Below are 19,414 nucleotides of genomic sequence, written 5' to 3'. Positions count from 1 at the left end.
TGATAATGATCAATAATGAGCGGACTCGGGGGTTGAAGTCCCGCCTCCTCTGAACCTCGACGGTCCAATCAGAGCGGCGCGTTGGTGAGCAGAGCTCACGCTATCCTCCCATTGGTCAGGCAGGTCGGCACCGGGGCTCGCTCCGCCTGCTGATTGGTCAACGGCCTGGCAGGACGGTAGTATGATGTGATGTCAGTGGCAAGGTGCGCGTTTTCTGCTCTTTCACGGTCAAGAAGCGGCAGAGGACGAAGATGGTCTATGTCTGACAGGCGCATCACTCTAGATCAACGTAATGAAAGTGATGGACACAATACATAAAATAATCTTGTTGGGGGGAGGGGGGGCTCGGCTTTTCTCTTTTGATTGTGTTTTATATTCAGTACGTGCGGATGTATAGGTTTGTGTCTTAGATTATTTTTTCTCTCTACTCGATTTAAAATATACGAACACTGTAACGATGCCTGTGTACCATCCACGTTCATGTCAGTGATACTAACGCCACCTATTAGGTACCATATATGTTTGTACGTCTTTTTGAAATGCAAGAGTTTCTCTTAGTTTGACATTTATACCTGCAACGGACAGCCAGGGAACGTTGATGAGCCTCACAAAATCGAGCGCAGAGTGAGACCTCCTCTTCCATTTCTAACAATAAACACGTAGTTTTATAAAGTCCATGCAGCGCCACAGTTGATCATAACAATTTTAAAAATGTATCACGAAGGAAATAAACTGATGCTCGGACAAGATTGTTATGAACACATTTTTATGACCAAAAAGTCAAAGTCCAATATATCGCACATTGTCTGCATTTACTTAGACAGAAAAAACTACACTTGATTGTTACAATAAGTCTTTATTCAACAGTTGAAGTCAGTGTAACACACGTGTTAGTAATGATAACTATGTATGCTATGAGTGGCGTGTGTGTCTGATGACGTATGAAGCATTTAATCCTAGAATTCATGTGTAATTCTTAATCCCACTGGGAATAATTAGCTGCTCCACTAATCCACAACAGCATCTGATGTCAGTTGGGCGTGAAATGCAGGACTACAACAGAGCAGCATCTGGCTCAGGTCGACGGGCAGAACGCAGCTGAACGATCCGTCAAATGTAACGGTTGAAGATGGATTCATACGTTTCTTGCTTCCCTGACATCATTTTGGGTTCACCCTTCTCTTTGATGAAGGCCTGGAAATGCAGAACAGGATTCTGGATTATCACAGCTGTTTTATTTATGTAGATTTTATTCCATCCAACAGCTTTAAAGCTTATGGAGCTTTTGCAATATTTGATGAATTGTCAATAAATTAGACAAACCTCCATTTCTTCTAAGGTGGCAGACCCCTCATCCACTTTCTGTCCAATGTCACGACTGAAGCTGGAGTATCGATCCTGTTTATTCAGGCGTAACCAGGGAATTTTAATAAAACTATGTTCAGAAACAAGAAGGAAAAATGAGCTAAGATGGTATTTGTGACACACCTTGACCATACCAGCCATGATTCCGTCCTCAATAATGCGGACAGCGTTCCGCAGACCCCTGGCAAAGGTGTCCATGGCTGCGACATGAGCCACAAACAGGTCCTCCACGTCTGTTGACTCCCTGCGCACCTTAGCATCAAAGTTCAACCCCCCCGGCTGCAGGCCGCCTTGTTCGACGACGGTCTGAGGACAGTGTCACAGTGTCCTCCGCTCAGAGACATCTCCATGGTTTCATGTCAACGATCTTATACGCTTGCTCCAAATCAAAGACGGGAGCTTACCTTCATGACCAATGTGGTATTCCTGATGTCCATGGGGAACTGGTCCGTGTCCCACCCCAGGTCAGGGGAGCCGGTGTTTGCATCAACCGAACCCAACATGCCAAATCTGCCGAGGGAGGAGACCTTGCTCTGGATGTTGCGGTGAAGCTAACGGGCATTTGATGACAGCGAAGGAGACTCACGCGGAGGCCATGACGATGTCGTGTTCGTAGGAGTGTCCTGCCAGGGTGGTGTGGTTGGGCTCGATGTTTAACTTGAAGTCCCCCTCCAGACCGTAATGCTTGAGGAATCCAATCACGCTCATGGCGTCTGTAAAAGCGCGACATCATCAGGATTGGCAGCTTAAAAATGTATAAAGTTAGTTAATGTCGGTGTAACCGTACCGTAGTCGTACTGGTGCTTGCAGGGCTCCTTCGGCTTCGGTTCAATAAGAAACTGACACTTCAGCCCAATCTTCTCTTTATACTCTGCCGGCACGAAACCACATGGGAAGCATCACGACGGACTTGATGTGAATTCCCGCCTTTGTGTCACTTACTGACGGCCATTTTGAAGAAGCTGGCCATGTGTTTCAGCTCGGCGGCGACGTCGGTGTTGTGGACAGAGTGGAAACCTTCTCTTCCTCCCCAGAACACTGCAGGGACACAGACAAGCATGGCAGAAACATGTGGATGTTTTTAACCGGGAGGGGGGTCTTACCAAAGTTCTCCGCGCCCAGCTTTTTGGCAACGTCCAGCCCCTTCTTAACCTGAGCGCCAGCGTAGGCCAAGACATGACAGTCGGGGTTGGTGGCCGCACCATTCATGTACCTGCAGGATGTTTGATTTTGTTTCTGTTTTACTTGCAGCACAGTTAATATTCTGATTCAAACATTTATGGTCTCTTTATTTCAACAGTGTTCACCTTCGGTGGGCGAACAGGTTGCAGGTGACCCACAGAACCTTAACTCCAGTCTGTTTCTGCAGCTGGAGAGCCAGATCTGTAATTTCATCCAGGTTCCTGTTGGACTCCTCCAAGGTGGAGCCTTCAGGAGCCACATCTCTAGAAACCAAAAATCCTCATTAATGCAACTGTGCAGATTGATTATAGCATTATAGATTGATTAAAGACAGTTAGGTTACTCACCTGTCGTGGAAGGTGTAATATTTCACCTGTGGAAGCACGTTAAATGCAGTTTAAATGAAAGTATGAGACTTTTGGTGGGCTTTGAGTTCGTCTGTGTAATAGAGGTGAATCTTCTCACTCCCAGTTTGGTAAAGAACTCAAAAGCGGCTCTCAGCCGCCTCTTGGCTGCTTCCATGGGGGCTCCTTCATTCCAGGATCGGCAGAGCGTCGGAAACCCGAAAGGATCGGCACCTTAGATACACAGAATCACACACTCGGTGAAACAAAGGTGCGGTTACTGCAAATCTACGCGGGAAAGGGCCGGTACCAGTTCCACAGAAGGAGTGCCAGTAGCAGACTGAGAACCTGAGCCAGTCCTCCATTTTCCTCCCCATCAGAACCTGCAGCAACAGGAATCCCAGAAGTTTACAAACAGCAGCGTGCTGGAATGATGTGCAGTTCAATCCCAAAACTCTTTATGGCTCTTGCACTTTAACTACTGAGTATATTTATCATGCGTGAGTTCAAGATTCTTTCAAAACATTTGGCTTCTGGACTTTTCCGGATGCTGTTGGTACTGCACACCTACCTCTTCTGCATGGTAGTGTTTGAAGCACATCACATCTCCTGGATCTGCGTTGGGTAAATACGGGATCTTTGGGACGCCTGTGCAACGCAACCAATGAAATAAGGACTTGTCTGTAACGTGTTAAGTTAAAGTTTCTGCACGTTGAACGCAAACCGCAGCAAATTAGGGTACACCAACAGCTTCCAACAAATCACCTATAACACCACAACTTGAGTAGAAATCGAAGTAAAATGGATTACACGGCTGCAGAAACCAAACGCGGACCTCCTTCTCTCTTCCGACCCATTAAAGTTGCTTTTCGATGCAGCAAATCAATCGCGATGTTCCGAGAACAGCCACGTCCGAGCCAAACGTAGGCTCACGCATTTTATGACTTACTCGGGAAGAATTCCTCCTGTTCGGCCATTTCTCCCTCCAGCAGATCTCTTGGTTCCGATTCGGGAAACTTCGGGGTTGCGCAATGTTGGGTGCAGTTCACAGTATGAACACAAGGCGGCACGAACTCCCCCTTAACCTGTAGGTTAGGATTACTACATTTCAAATGGAAATAACTCAATAACTTCATTTCATTTTCACGCCACTTATGACAGGAAATAAATATAAATAAAGGTTTATCACTACAAGGCATAAAGTTACAGTGACAACAAAATACAGTAGTGGTCCTCAAAACAAGCAACATATTTTACAGTTACTGTTAAGTCAACCTTTGCCCCCCCAAAAACAACAAATAAAAGTACCAGTTCTGTCTGATGCGTGTTTATTTCAATCACAATGGCCCTTTAAAAAATGTCTGATGCAGAAACATCAAAAAAAGAAGTAGAAATGACTACATGTGCTACCGTACGTACGGAACTCATAAATACATATTAGAAAAGTAGGTGTTATCCCTAAAGCCTTTGGTCTAGAACAAATGTCAGGTGGAAGCAACAAACATCCGCAGAATAAAAGTTGGCAGTGCACAGATGAAGTTATACCAGAATACAGGACGCCGCTTGCATCCTCCCATTGTGAAAGAATGTTTTGCATTGTTTATGGGATTGACGGCTGTAATTCCGGCAGCTGTCCTTTCTCAGAACGCTAAAATTCTCTTTGCATAAGATGAGATGGAAGGCAAAACAAAGAGGACCAAGCACCAGGCACTGTAGAGAGGCACTTGAGCACCTAACACCTCTGGTTTGGCATCATGATATTTGGCACATGAAGGTGGCGTTGCATTTTTGTGTCAGGGATGTTAAAAAAAAAAGCCCTCGAGGCAAAACCCCCACACGCGCGGCCTTCTCGGGCCGGGCCGCTGTGCATCAGAATAAGGCATTCCGGACGCACCAATGTTCACTTCCCTTGGATTCATGTTCCCTCTGCAGCTTCATGATGAATGTCCATTTGTCGAGCTCACAGACTCAGTTTGTCCAGTCATGAAAACAAACCCCAGTTTCAGTTTCAGTTTTTACCCCCCTCCCTCCCCACTCTCGTGGTTTCCTCGGGCCTGGTGAGGTAAGCGGCGTCTTCCCACGCAGGGCTGATGACGGAGGGAGCCGCTACGATGTGGAGGAGTCTGGCTGGCTCAGGTCCTTCTTCCTCTTCTTCTTCTTGTTTTTGGCCCTGCAGGGTTTGCAGATGCAGCACAGTATGCAGGGGGAGGCCAAGAGGAGGAGTGGAGACGTCACCAGCACCACGATACTAACCCCCACCAGGATACCCACCACCTGACAGACACACAGGTGATTGGAAGTGTTTAGACATAAGCAGCTGCACAGCTGTTTTTTATTAAACTTACACACATTAATATTTGCAATAAAAAATAGATTTATTGATTATAAGAGCAAAGGCAACAAACAGGGCACCATTTGTCAAAGGGCACCAGTGTGGTTATGGGTAATGTAGTCATCACCTTCAAGCGTTCATCTGTCTCACACTTTAGGACAGAGACATGCATCCACGTTTACATGTGGGCACTTTACTACTGCTTTTTAATACTCTCTGGATAAAGTAATGCTATAGGATTAGCTTTATATAATGTTAAACTATTGTGCCTTAATGTGGGCTCCTCTGTAGACCCGTGCATGACCCGTGCACTTGAGTGAGTTTCAGGTTCAGAGGTCCTAGCATTTTTGACCACGTTTTTTTTGAATCTAGGAGTATAAGTGGCTTGTTTTCAATGTTACAATAGTTGGGGGGAGTGAAGACGTAGCTGGCAGAGGAATTTCTGGCAGGCATGTAGTAAAACTTACAGAACCTGTCAGGCGAGGGAGTAACTGGGCTGGTCATGAGCTCTTTTCCACTGAACAACTGAGGCGTTGTGCTTCAGCTCGCCGGCCTGAACAACTCGGACACCCCTGGGTCATAATCAGGGGGTTGACTGCAAACTTGATACCAATCATGTGATTACAGCACCAGAACAGGGGCAGAAGGAGGGAAAGTTGTTTTTTTGACCACTTGTTTTATGAAAGGAATGACGTCGTTAAGGGGCAGGAATTTCAGATTAGTGCTGAGATTTGTTAAGCTTACTGCCTGATAAAAGCCTGTTTGGCCACACCGAGGAACAAAAACAACCCTGGGGAGGACAAAAGTCAGAAATGGAGCAGCTAATGATAGAAACAGACTCAATGAAATGTAAATCCTGTACTGGAACCAGAGTTTGTTTTGGAGCTGGATCTCATCAAACAGGCCCGACAGGATGTTCGTCATGTTCTCGCCGCAGACTTCAGACGGCAACAACAGCCTCACCTGTGTTCTGTTCCACATAACTGAAGCCCTGGAGTGTCCCAGCTTGTTTCTGCAAGGCCCCTTATCATAATGCCTCAGGAAAATATCACCCTGAAATCACACAAGTTTGACAAAAACACACAAATTAAACTTGTCTGCAGGAGGTCCAGAAACAGGAGAAAGCTGATTTCTTTTTTTTTTCCAAGTATCGTGGGGTCGAGGGGGGGGGGCACTCACGTCCAGGTTCTGCAGACAGTACCAGCAGAAGGTGTGTTTGCAGCTCTTGCACAGCATCTGCGCGCAGCCCTGGTTCCTCTCGATGTAGATGCCGCACACGGGACACTGCTTGATGGGCAGGTCGGCGTCGTCGTGGGGGCGGGACCTGCTGAACGGGCAGAGTTGGGGCGTGAGGTTTGCAGCTAAATGATGCATTCAGGCTTTGAGAGGCTTCAGATCCCTCTGAACTGAGTTGATTATTTTGGGCTGCAGAGGTATGGAGAAGAATAAACCAGATTTCAACTGCCCACCCTCCTCTTCCTCCTTTTGGAACATACAAAATGGAATTCCAACAGTGTGTGTCAGTGATATCAGTCTGGCTGTGACAGAGATGGAACTGTTCTGCTGAGGAATGTTAAGCTACTAATCCGGCAACGATGCTCGTATTGGACCCGGGATCCCTGACCGTCTGCTCTTTTTCATTCAACCCAAAGCCGGAGATGAAACGGCGCCGTCAGACCCACCCGTGTGAGGGCGACATCATGGGCTGCTGTTCTGAGCAGGCATGGCCGTCTAGCCAGGCTCCTCTGCAAGCCGAGCAGAAGACGGCGCGACAGGTGGTGCAGGGCACGGCGCCAGGCTGGCCCTCGGTGCTGGGCTGCAGGCTGCAGACTGCCTGACACTCCAGCACGGGGCACCAGGCTTTACTGGGGTCCAGTTTCACTCCTGCGGGCAGAGAAGACAGAGATGATTCAGCGGGTCTGAGGCAGATGTCAAACAGTTCGAGTGCTGAATACAAAACATGCTACAACAACCCAAATATGGGTCCGCATGAGGAACCGAGAGGTCGATTGGGCCATGCTCCTATAGTGGTCCATCTTCTTATCCCTCAGCCCAGGTTGTGGTGCTCAGGTTCTGACTGTGTTGTGTGCAAACAGTCATGAGGCAGTAAAACAACCTGCACTTTGCACTTCTCTGATCCAGTCTTACCACACCTCTGATTTTTTTTAACTGATTTCACAATGTGCAACTCGGGCTGCTCTGAAGCCACCAGGCTCACGAGCCTCAGACGGCACCTTTTACAGGCCTGCGTGTAATTTCGGTTTCCCAGCACAGCACAGAGCTGCATGTCAGCCTTCTGAAATAAAGCCCACGCAGCACCAGGAGGAAACAACACCTACCCCGCTCAAAGCTCAGCCGCTGATACAGCTCCACCTGACCTTCTGACACCAAACTGGCGATCTGCAAACACACAGAGGCGGAGGAAAGACACAAATAAATGCTCATTTTATTTTACTTTTATAATACCAAAACCATTCATTTTCAACCAAATGCAACTCCAAAGTTCAATTTCTCTTATTTTGTTGGATTTTTCTTTATCATTAATCTTCCACGATCGACTGGTCACCTAGCAACTACAGCCAAGTGATGGACTGAGGACACAGGAACACACGGAGGAGCAGTTTCTATTCTAAACAAATAAAATTCTTCTGACGTCTTTTACGCGAACCGCTGCCAGAAAAACCTCATCCCTTTATGATCGAGTGGTTTTACTTTCGGTTTGCGTCAATTTATCTAACACAACATCCTGAAAGGTCCCTTTAAACATGCAATCACGGTAGCGCCAATTTTTAGTAGATAATCCCGCCCCAACACTCCGAGTTCCAGCAGGTTTCTTTAGAAGCTCGCTTGACCCCGATATTGCGTTTGGAGTTCACAGCCCCCGAGGACGCGCTTTCTTTTTTCTGCTCTCTCTTGACCTACATATCATCTTAAACAGGGCATACCTCAGAGTCCAGTAGCACGCCGCTCTTTTGACAGGCCATATCTGGGCAGGTGATGGGTGCCCCCCCACCCTCCATAATGGCCAGCTGAACATACTGCCGCAGACACTGCAGAGGGAGAGACGTTCAGGTTATTTAGGGAGAGCTGCCCCAGTTAAAAAAAACAGGAGTTACTGTTGCGTTCACAAATAAAAAACAGACGGGCAGGAGGAAGCGCGTCAACATTGCACAATGACGGGTTTAGAGGAACAGAAGAAGAAGAGTCATTCCGATATTTCTATCAAAAGTCCAATTTACAAGAACCGATGTGTGCAAAAAAATTCAGGGAGTGGTGGCACGTCTGCTGCTGCTGACACAGCACGTCCGTTTTATCTGCCGACCTTGTGGACGGAGATTAACACCAACAACAGCCGCGTGCCCGAGAGGAACTCTGACGCAGCTCGCTTACGGTGAAAACAGTCTGAACTGAACTTGTTTCTACTAGTGAGGAGTCAGACAAATGTCCTCAGGATGAAGAAAAAAAAACGAGTTTTCGCTCATGCTGTAATAAGCTGAGATTCCTCCCCCGCCCTGATCAACAACTTTCAATTTCTTAAAAGAGGAACAGTGTTGCAGTGAAGATCCAGCACCAAGTGATCCAAACACTGGAGATTTGCCTAAATTGCTAACAGGAAGTTAGCTCTGTTAGCTCACTTAATGGAATCTTCATCCCCAGATGATGAGGCCGAGTACAGGCGGGTGTTTTTTAAAGCCTTCCTGCTCCAGATGACATCTAAATGTGTCTCGTGGTTGCTTTGATTGTAATTAGTTGTGATGTAGCTGTTATATTCTCTTACCGCCACACAGAAAACACAGTTGCAGCTCTGCAGCTCCCGGGTCGCTGTGGTCGGCTGCTCGCACAGACACAGTTTGCAGAACACCTCCCAACCGACCTCAGAGATCTCTGCTGCGGAATCTCCATCCTCCTGGCTTTGGGTGGCACTCTTGTCGGCCATGGCGAGCGGATGCGTCACTCTGGGGAGGACGGGGCACTCAGACTGCAGCTAACCCTTGTGATGGAAACCAGTGAGGAGCTACGTCCTCCTCCATGTTCCTGAAAGCAGAAATGCAGCCATTACGCGACCAGTGAAGCTTGGTCTTTGCTCATTGTGAGCGCTGCCTCGCCGTTTCGGTGAACCAGTCATTATCATGTTACCTGGAGGGAAATTAGTCACTGTTTGAGGACACACAATGCATCATTTGGAATATAATTATGTATAATTTACAGAAGAGTTTAAGGTGTATCATCAAGTCTGCCATGTCTAAAGGTCGTCATCTTCAAGGACAAAGAAGGCCTTTATTAAGAGAGCTAAGGTAATTGATATTTAATTCTTAGGGAAAGTATATTTGGAAATATGGAAAAGGAATATAGATTTAAGATATAATCAAGGTACTAGAATATTAATTGTATCCGTTCTTTTTTACACCTATGCTAAATGCTATAAAACTTCTCTTTTCCTGCACAATGTTCTAATTGACAACCATTTTAGCCATTTCAAGGTGAAGCAAACTAGTTTCTTAACTCTAATAGACACAACCCAAAGTGCCATTTTTACAACTGCTGACGAAGAGTTGACATCTAGATTTTGGGTGCAAAGCGACTGCAGTAACACACCAATCCCAAAAAGAGTCTTTGTGGGAAACCTGGAGAAACAAAAACCTAACCATATTAGCTAAAGTTATCAAACATGAAAATCATTGAGACAATTCACTGCTCTGAGACTGGAGATTCATCAAGGACAGAACAGGTCCAAACCGGAAAGACGCACTCAGACGTGTGTGTGGAGACAACACTCCACACACACTCAGTTTTCTATTCCTGCCGCTGGCACCACGGTTCCCAGTTATTCAATGGGCTTTTATTATGTACTATTGATCTGCGGTGGTGTGCCAGCAGAGCACAGACAGCCCTGCCATTTCTGCACTGTCACTGTGTAGCCTGTCATCGGCCTGTCCTGCAGCACACAGAGGAAAATAACAGGTCTCTGCCATCGCGGCCTCTTTGTGTCAAAACACTTCAACTTGTAAAAGCAGCTTAGACTAACTTGGAGTTTGAGTTGTGTCATTTTCACGGCTAACGAGGCGATGCTGAGATTTGGGAATGTTATTTCATACTGATTAAGTTTGCATGAACAGATTTCAGTCTGCGCCTATGGGTTTGGGGATTTCTGGTGTTTCAAAATCACCTCCATCAACGTAAACCGCTCGCACCACCAACGGGTCCCAAACTGGAGCCCTGAATGCCCCCACTTAGAGCCGTTAATCCAAACACCAGTGGGCGGCTGACGCTCTTTCAGGTGTGCAGCTGCAGCCTTCTGTTGGCAGTTGGGCTCAAAGCATCACTGCAGACCTGAAAACCAGATCTGCCCCATGAAAAGCTGCTGCTGCCGGTTCACACAGACCCCCTCTGTGCTGGGGAGGAGGCGGCTGTGTGCTCGGGGAGTGTGTGGCAGCGGTAATACGGCTCTCCTCATCCAAAATCAACACTCAGTTAATCTATGGCGTACATTCAATCATGCAGCTCCCCCTCATAACGACTGGAACTGATCTCTGTCGCTTCGCCGTGATACTTGCAATTTTTCAAATAAAGTCAGATCGTGCCTTTTATTTTCTGCCACCAACTCAGGTTGTTTTTTAAATGACAGCCAACATTTCTAATGGGTCGACAGGCGCCATTTGGGCAACTGTAAATGCCCGGAGGGATCTACCTTGCCTGTGGATCCCAGGGTGCGGGAGTGCAGGTCCACCGCCGCAGTGCTCTCCCTCCTCCGGCTCATGTGTTGATGATTCCTAGGATCAGCTGTTCACGCCGGAGATCCACCGCCGCCTGCCTGGCACAAAAGCGGTTGCTTAGCGTCAAAGTAGGGGGTCAAAACTGCTGCCTCATGCCCTGTCTGGCCTGCGTGTGCGCGTTATTGTGCGCCTCCTCCGCTCTTGTCGGGTTGTTTCCATCCAGGAAGCTCTGATCTCTCACTCGTCGCTGCTCCTACCGGTTACCTCAACACATCACGGTGCATTTAATACAATCGGAAAATAAAAAGAAACCAGGAGCTGTGACTAGTGAGTTTGGCTGGTTGCTGTAATTCACTATATTAAGTGAAGGCAAATACGGCAATAATAAATGTTAAAGCTACATTTTCTTGTATTGCTTATTAATTGGGAGACTGTTGTATTTTTAAATAATTACATTTACCGATTGATAATGTCTTCTCTTCCTGTAATGGGACTTGTGGTTTTTAAGCATTTTTTCTCTCATTTAGAGGCTCTACACAGTCAATCCAAAATAAGACGCATTTCACTTACAGTACAGAGTATATCATCATCGAATTACCAGGCGGCGCAAAAAACACGTCGTCGTCCGCCTATTAAATTATAGTTTCCAAGGTACATTGAACGCCTCGCGACACCGCTTCTGAAATGAACGCGAAAGCGTGCGTAGTTACGGAAACTCTGAGACAATGTGCGCATGCGCCGACCCAGGACTTCTTAGACAACTTTGTGCGTCTTCGCTGATTTAAAGAAGTTCTGTCACAACCGCCTGCAGGAAGAAAATCCAAGACCCACGTAAATTGAGCTGTAGAAAAAAAAAGCTGCAGCTATAGGGGTGAATTTATAACTTGCTTAAAATTTTGTTAATAGAATCAGAAGAATCAGAAGAAGAAGAAGAAGAAGTTAATATATGTGCGTTCTCTATGTGACGTCTACTTCTAATACAGCAAAGATTCACTTCTGTTATTCATAACTTCATCTTTGTTTTCTGAACCATTCTAATAGATGGACATCTCTAGACCTTGAGGGTTTTTTGTGTTTGTTTTTTATTTTAAGAAAATTGGTCGCAGGCTGTTCTCTCACAGGTTTGCAGAGTGTACGTCCAATGACTATGATCCTCATCAACCACTGCATCGTTGGGAATAACTCCCACCTCACTGCAGAGGCTTCAATGCCAAAGTCTGAGCAACAAATGCAGAGAGAAGCTTTTCTATACAGCATTTCAATTTTAAATTTCAGCATTTTTAACATCAACCAATGTGTCCCCCGATACAGAGAAACACACAAACACGCCTTAAAATGTATTTTTCAAACAGGTTCTGCAAGACATGTGTATATTTTATAATTATTTATTAAACTAGTAACTGTAATATTGTGAAAGTATGTATCTATTTTTACTTTAAAATGCATAATTGTGACAGTTTAGAATCAAAGACAGCTAAATCTAAATTTGGACATTTGCATCTTATTTACAAAAATCGTAGTTGGAGTCCTCCTCCTCCTCCCGATTCTGCCATCATAAGCATCTATAACTCTGTCATTTTTGCCATTTTCTGTTATAATTAAAATACATTGATATTTTATTGTGCTAGCCATTTTACCATTCAATCACTGCATCCTTTTAAGTCCATCTCCAGCAAAATGAACAATTACCACAGCAATAGGACACACTGAGCTTTTTCTAAATGTTGAATAGGTGTAATAAAATGAAGTTAGAGCAACTGAGTGGGACCACAGACGCTTCAACAAGACAGAAAAGTCAGAAAGTGCTTTCAGTTGATGTGTCGTAGGCACATTGGGGGTAGATTTCTGATTACTTAATTGCTGACATAAATATTCAACTAAAAGATTAAATACAATTGGAGAAAAACAAAACTAGCATTCCCACTAGTGCTGCTGTTTCAGTGGCTGGTTCTACAGAACACTGTCTTTGATGTGCTCTGATGATGAACGGTTAGGCAGCTTCTCCAGCCATCGAGGGTTGTCAGCAAACCAGGTCTTTCCACAGGCCTTGCAGCAGATTCACGAGAAAAAGATGAAATGCTGTCCACTGTGCCAACAATTACTTGAGGTCTTCCCACACCTGCAGAAACCACCAGAGGATGAGGACATCTTTGGAGACATGGCAGATTGTAGTTGACTATAGAGTAATGTAAAATAACAGCCTATGTATGCACAGTAACTTTGGTAAAGACGTGTTTTTCCATGAAAATTAACATGAACTCCTAATGCCATTCTCATGAGTGAGACATTAAAACACAAACGCTGTTCACCTTCGTAAGCGATATATAGAGGAGAGAGAGAGAGAGAGAGAGAGAGAGAGAGAGAGAGAGAGAGAGAGAGAGAGAGAGAGAGAGAGAGAGAGAGAGCAGTATCGCTGAGTCTAAAGGGGAAAAAGGCGCCTACTAGCGGCGGAAGAATCCCCCCCACACACACACACCCTCTAAAAAAAGCTATAGAGTGTTCTCATATGATCAAATTCAATAAAACATAAGATTAAGATAAAATGTTTTGCATTGGCCGGGAATCGAACCCGGGCCTCCCGCGCGGGGATCGAGAGTTGTTTAGCTAAACGGCCCTAAACCGTTTCCCATTCATTTTCAATGGTAGTGCTAAACCACTACGGACGCAATATATTTCCGGCCGCTATCATCCTGTGGCGCTGTTCTGCCGTTTCTATGAAGAGCGGCTCCTCTCCGGAAAGTTCATTCTTTTGTAAACTTCGCTGAAGGTAAGTTTGGGCTTGATTTCCTTCTAAATTAATGAGGAAACCTTTCGTAATTGTGCATAGGCTGTGGCCAATTTTGTCCTAAATTAGCAAGGAACATGTTATAATTGGCCCTAAATTATAATGTATTTGTCATGCTACAATATACTCATATCTTGTCCAGCTAGTTTTTTATATTTTATTATGGTCATAACTCGTCGCCAACTTTGTCGATTATTTTATTCCACCCTCGGTGACTGCTAAAGACAAATTACAGTGAAATATGAACGTGCAGAACAAACTATGTATAGCCAGATCGCTCCAATGAAACGCCAAGGTTGCATTGAGATTCTAATTCAATATTATCTGTTGCTTGTCTTAAAATTGCACGATAGTGATGAATGAACTTGTTGATATTTTATATTCAAGTATCGATTTACTTGTCGTGGCACTGAATCTCGGTAGTTGGGTTGTAAACGACGTGCTTCAGCACCCTATGTAAAGAATTATTATAAAATCTTAAATTATGAATGAATATATGTCATTTCTACACATCAGAATTGTAAACTTATTGGTCTGTCGGTCTCTGTGGGTTTGTGTGTGGTGGTGTATAATTATTATTATTCTTATTATCTTGTTTTTGTTGTTATTATTATTACCTCGTATGCCGAACGCTTTGGGCAATCATTCGACAAAGGGGGGGATCCCTCAGATAAGATGGAGGTGCTGGAGACTATGGTCCTGCAGTTCGGTAAATATAAAGGGAAGTCATTCAGATGGCTTTGCACAATGACGTAGGATCCACCGGTATCTTATCAAGAACGTGCAGAGCGAGGAGGCAGCAGGTCTATGTATGGCTGACATAGCCACAGTAAGGACAGCCTCCAGTCATTTGTGAGTTATGCCCTCAGTTTCCAAAGAAATCCAGGCTCTCCTCACTTATGAGGCGGAAGAGGGGATGGAGCGACTGCCTCATCTGAAGACGACCAGCTGGTTGGATTTGGTGCCCGAGCCAAGAGCACGTGGAAGGAGATCTGGGACAGCAGAGGTGATGGCTATGCCGATTTTGTCATAGGCAGGCGCTGCGTTCCAGGTACACGAATGTCCAGGTTGCAGCAGAACCTGCTGAAGAGGCAGCAGCCCACCACATCTTCCACACCTGCTGAGCATCCCATGAAGGCCCCAGCTGAGCCCCTGGGTATGCTAATTCCTTCATGTGACAAGTTCAACTTTGGGAAAAGGTTTTTTTCTTTTCTACTTATAACCTGTAGCCAGTATTTTTGTCTTTAACACAGCCATGGAGGAGGACGTGGAGATGGAAAGGGAGATGCTGAGCATCCATAACTCTGATCTGCAAGTCCCCAGAGCTGTAAATACACCGTTTACCACCATTTATTTCATGTCAGACAAACAAAGTCCCATGCCGTATCTGATTTCTATTGTTTTTCTTTTCATCTGTGTGCAGGATGCTATGCCAGTAGCAGCAGCCGCCCTGCCCACGCCTCTGACGCAGGACTCCATTGAAAAAATTGTGCAGGGCATTCTAGAGATGCAGCAGCAGCGACCAGAGCAGAAGATGAGACAGACGAAAACCTGTCTCGCCTGTGGACAGCCCAAGTCTCGGTATGGGACTGATGGATCTTCCATCCACTTTTTCTATCAGCAGGGTCCTGTTCGCGACTTCTACTGCTCAAGGAAGGTGCATCAGACTTATGCTGCTGAGGGACTCTCTGACCCCAGAATGCCCCTTTGAACAATTTGCCGCGTCAGAGTTTTTCCAGAGGGAGCTGGAGGCCACCAAAAAGCGTGTGGAGGAAAACAGCTCGAGACAGAGACCCGACTCTCAGCCACCTGATCGCCTCTGCAGGTTCTGCCATTTGACTCTTAAACAGGGACCAAACAGCCCCCACATTATACATACAAGGTTCCCTGGAGTGGCATGTAAACACATTTACTGCCCATCCAAAGTCTATTCTCTATGTCGGGACAAGGGGATGGCTCCGAGAGATGACTTGGAAAGAGTTTGTGGCCACTCCTTTCTTGAGGCAGAGAGACGAAGATGGATGGAGGAAAGGACAAAGAACTACATGCCAGGAATGCATGTTCCACGAACCTGTCCATAGTTATGAATTAATTATGCACTATTGTACATAGTTTGAGATTTAATATTTAACTCCTGTACACACTTTGAGATTTATTGTTGCACTCTTGTACACACTTGAGATTTAATGTTGCACTCTTGTACACACTTTGAGATTTAATGATTGCACTGAGATTTAATGTTGCACAATTGTACACAGTTTGAGATTTCATGTTGCACTGAGATTTAATGTTGCACTATTGTACATTGTTTTACATTTAATATTTAACTCCTGTACATAGTTTGAGATTTAATGTTTATGAGTGTGTTTGTGTTAAATAAACATTGAATTTCCCACTTTGGTCCATACTGTTGTCAACATTTCTGTCTTTGCAAAAGCCAACTAAAAGCGGCAGAGTCCTGAATTGAAAACAATATCTAAAGAACTCATGTATAATACTAACAACACAAATATTCCATCTGTCAATCCCCAACTGAATTTGTTCCCCACCTATCTCATCAGATTATTTGCAGCAGAATAAGGGGATAACGTAGCTTTTTCCCTGTTCATATCTGCTACTTGCAATTTAGAATTTGTCACTAAAACTATGCTATGATACCAAACTACACTTAATAGACTGCCTGTGCTCCTAAAAAGAGCAGCAAGCATTTGTGGCTCACTAAACTCACAGAAACTCACAGAAACTGCGATGCTCTTTAAACATTTTTATTATCGTGAATTTTAAAACACATATCTTCGATTTGATAATGCCCAAAGCTGGATTCGAACTCTCCCTCTGAGGTCTTCGGGAAGCTTCGATCTGATTGGCTGGTTCTCCGTTACAACTATTCTCGACTGGCCCCCGCGCGGGGATCGAGAGTTGTTTAGCTAAACGGCCCTAAACCGTTTCCCATTCATTTTCAATGGTAGTGCTAAACCACTACGGACGCAATATATTTCCGGCCGCTATCATCCTGTGGCGCTGTTCTGCCGTTTCTATGAAGAGCGGCTCCTCTCCGGAAAGTTCATTCTTTTGTAAAACTTCGCTGAAGGTAAGTTTGGGCTTGATTTCCTTCTAAATTAATGAGGAAACCTTTCGTAATTGTGCATAGGCTGTGGCCAATTTTGTCCTAAATTAGCAAGGAACATGTTATAATTGGCCCTAAATTATAATGTATTTGTCATGCTACAATATACTCATATCTTGTCCAGCTAGTTTTTTATATTTTATTATGGTCATAACTCGTCGCCAACTTTGTCGATTATTTTATTCCACCCTCGGTGACTGCTAAAGACAAATTACAGTGAAATATGAACGTGCAGAACAAACTATGTATAGCCAGATCGCTCCAATGAAACGCCAAGGTTGCATTGAGATTCTAATTCAATATTATCTGTTGCTTGTCTTAAATTGCACGATAGTGATGAATGAACTTGTTGATATTTTATATTCAAGTAATCGATTTACTTGTCGTGGCACTGAAATCTCGGTAGTTGGGTTGTAAACGACGTGCTTCAGCACCCTATGTAAAGAATTATTATAAAATCTTAAATTATGAATGAATATTGTCATTCTACACATCAGAATGTAAACTTATTGGTCTGTCGGTCTCTGTGGGTTTGTGTGTGGTGGTGTATTATTATTATTATTATTATTATTGTTGTTGTTGTTATTATTATTACCTCGTATGGCAGAACGCTTTGGCAATCATTCGACAAAGGGGGGGATCCCTCAGATAAGATGGAGGTGCTGGGAGACTATGTCCTGCAGTTCGGTAAATATAAAGGGAAGTCATTCAGATGGCTTTTGCACAATGACGTAGGATCCACCGTGTATCTTATCAAGAACGTGCAGAGCGAGGAGGCAGCAGGTCTCTGTATGGCTGACAGCCACAGTAAGGACAGCCTCCAGTCATTTGTGAGTTATGCCCTCAGTTTCCAAGAAATCCAGGCTCTCCTCACTTATGAGGCCGGAAGAGGGGATGGAGCGACTGCCTCATCTGAAGACGACCAGCTGGTTGGATTTGGTGCCCGAGCCAAGAGCACGTGGAAGGAGATCTGGGACAGCAGAGGTGATGGCTATGCCGATTTTGTCATAGGCAGGCGCTGCGTTCCAGGTACACGAATGTCCGGTTGCAGCAGCACCTGCTGAAGAGGCAGCAGCCCACCACATCTTCCACACCTGCTGAGCATCCCATGAAGGCCCCAGCTGAGCCCTGGGTATGCTAATTCCTTCATGTGACAAGTTCAACTTTGGGAAAGGTTTTTTTCTTTTCTACTTATAACCTGTAGCCAGTATTTTTGTCTTTAACACAGCCATGGAGGAGGACGTGGAGATGGAAAGGGAGATGCTGAGCATCCATAACTCTGATCTGCAAGTCCAGAGCTGTAAATACACCGTTACCACATTTATTTCATGTCAGACAAACAAAGTCCATGCCGTATCTGATTTCTATTGTTTTTCTTTTCATCTGTGTGCAGATGCTATGCCAGTAGCAGCAGCCGCCCTGCCCACGCCTCTGACGCAGGACTCCATTGAAAAAATTGTGCAGGGCATTCTAGAGATGCAGCAGCAGCGACCAGAGCAGAAGATGAGACAGACGAAAACCTGTCTCGCCTGTGGACAGCCCAAGTCTCGGTATGGGACTGATGGATCTTCCATCCACTTTTTCTATCAGCAGGGTCCTGTTCGCGACTTCTACTGCTCAAGGAAGGTGCATCAGACTTATGCTGCTGAGGGACTCTCTGACCCCAGAATGCCCTTTGAACAATTTGCCGCGTCCAGAGTTTTTCCAGAGGGAGCTGGAGGCCACAAAAAGCGTGTGGAGGAAAAAGCTCGGAGACAGAGACCCGACTCTCAGCCACCTGATCGCCTCTGCAGGTTCTGCCCATTTGACTCTTAAACAGGGACCAAACAGCCCACATATACATACAAGGTTCCCTGGGAGTGGCATGTAAACACATTTTACTGCCCATCCAAAGTCTATTCTCTATGTCGGGACAAGGGGATGGCCCGAGAGATGACTTGGAAAGAGTTTGTGGCCACTCCTTTCTTTGAGGCAGAGAGACGAAGATGGATGGAGGAAAGGACAAAATGAACTACATGCCAGGAATGCATTGTTACCCCGACTGTCCATAGTTATGAAATTAATTATGCCACTATTGTACATAGTTGAGATTTAATATTTAACTCCTGTACACACTTGAGATTTATTGTTGCACTCTGTACACACTTTGAGATTTAATGTTTGCACTCTTGTACACACTTTGAGATTTAATGTTGCACTGAGATTTAATGTTGCACAATTGTACACAGTTTGAGATTTCATGTTGCACTGAGATTTAATGTTGCCACTATTGTACATTGTTTACATTTAATATTTAACTCCTGTACATAGTTTGAGATTAATGTTGTTATGAGTGTGTTTTGTGTTTAAATAAATTGAATTTCCCACTTTGGTCCATACTGTTGTCAACATTTCTGTCTTTGCAAAAGCCAACTAAAAGCGGCAGAGTCCTGAATTGAAACAATATCTAAAGAACTCATGTATAATACTAACAACACAAATATTCCATCTGTCAATCCCCAACTGAATTTGTTCCCCACCTATCTCATCAGATTATTTGCAGCAGAATAAGGGGATAACGTAGCT

At 44.9% G+C, this 19,414-nt stretch overlaps 2 protein-coding genes across 5 annotated transcripts; both read right to left on the bottom strand.

Annotated features, from left to right (window-relative positions):
- Positions 1–838: 838 nt before the first annotated feature.
- Positions 839–3,961, bottom strand: LOC101079284 (xylose isomerase-like). Of its 3 annotated transcripts, none has more exons than XM_003965858.3 (14): positions 3,841–3,961; positions 3,463–3,539; positions 3,202–3,274; positions 3,013–3,125; positions 2,895–2,920; positions 2,673–2,810; positions 2,469–2,578; positions 2,308–2,403; positions 2,153–2,236; positions 1,952–2,078; positions 1,770–1,875; positions 1,489–1,671; positions 1,324–1,398; positions 839–1,194 (listed from the first exon to the last, which is right to left on the bottom strand). In XM_003965858.3, the coding sequence occupies exons 1-14, from the start codon at positions 3,866–3,868 to the stop codon at positions 1,111–1,113; spliced, it is 1,320 nt and encodes a 439-aa protein (XP_003965907.3). In that variant the 5' UTR covers positions 3,869–3,961; the 3' UTR covers positions 839–1,110. The 3 variants fall into 3 exon arrangements, with proteins under 3 accessions (XP_003965907.3, XP_011603565.2, XP_011603566.2); XM_011605263.2 differs by having other exon boundaries at positions 3,727–3,900; XM_011605264.2 differs by having other exon boundaries at positions 3,702–3,899.
- Positions 3,962–4,196: 235 nt separating this feature from the next.
- rnf144b (ring finger protein 144B) lies at positions 4,197–11,205 on the bottom strand. 2 transcript variants are annotated; one of them, XM_003965859.3, is made up of 8 exons: positions 10,913–11,205; positions 9,002–9,258; positions 8,169–8,273; positions 7,563–7,623; positions 6,906–7,107; positions 6,403–6,550; positions 6,187–6,276; positions 4,197–5,165 (listed from the first exon to the last, which is right to left on the bottom strand). In XM_003965859.3, exons 2-8 carry the CDS (start codon positions 9,158–9,160, stop codon positions 4,998–5,000), a joined length of 933 nt encoding a protein of 310 aa, XP_003965908.1. In that variant the 5' UTR covers positions 9,161–9,258; positions 10,913–11,205; the 3' UTR covers positions 4,197–4,997. The 2 variants fall into 2 exon arrangements, with proteins under 2 accessions (XP_003965908.1, XP_011603568.1); XM_011605266.2 differs by having other exon boundaries at positions 6,403–6,547; positions 10,913–11,203.
- Positions 11,206–19,414: the final 8,209 nt, after the last annotated feature.

This window comes from Takifugu rubripes, chromosome 7 (genome assembly GCF_901000725.2).
Source record: "Takifugu rubripes chromosome 7, fTakRub1.2, whole genome shotgun sequence".
Lineage (NCBI taxonomy): Eukaryota > Metazoa > Chordata > Actinopteri > Tetraodontiformes > Tetraodontidae > Takifugu > Takifugu rubripes.
Note: the sequence above shows the minus strand (reverse complement) of the source record. Positions and strands in the feature narration are given on the sequence as shown.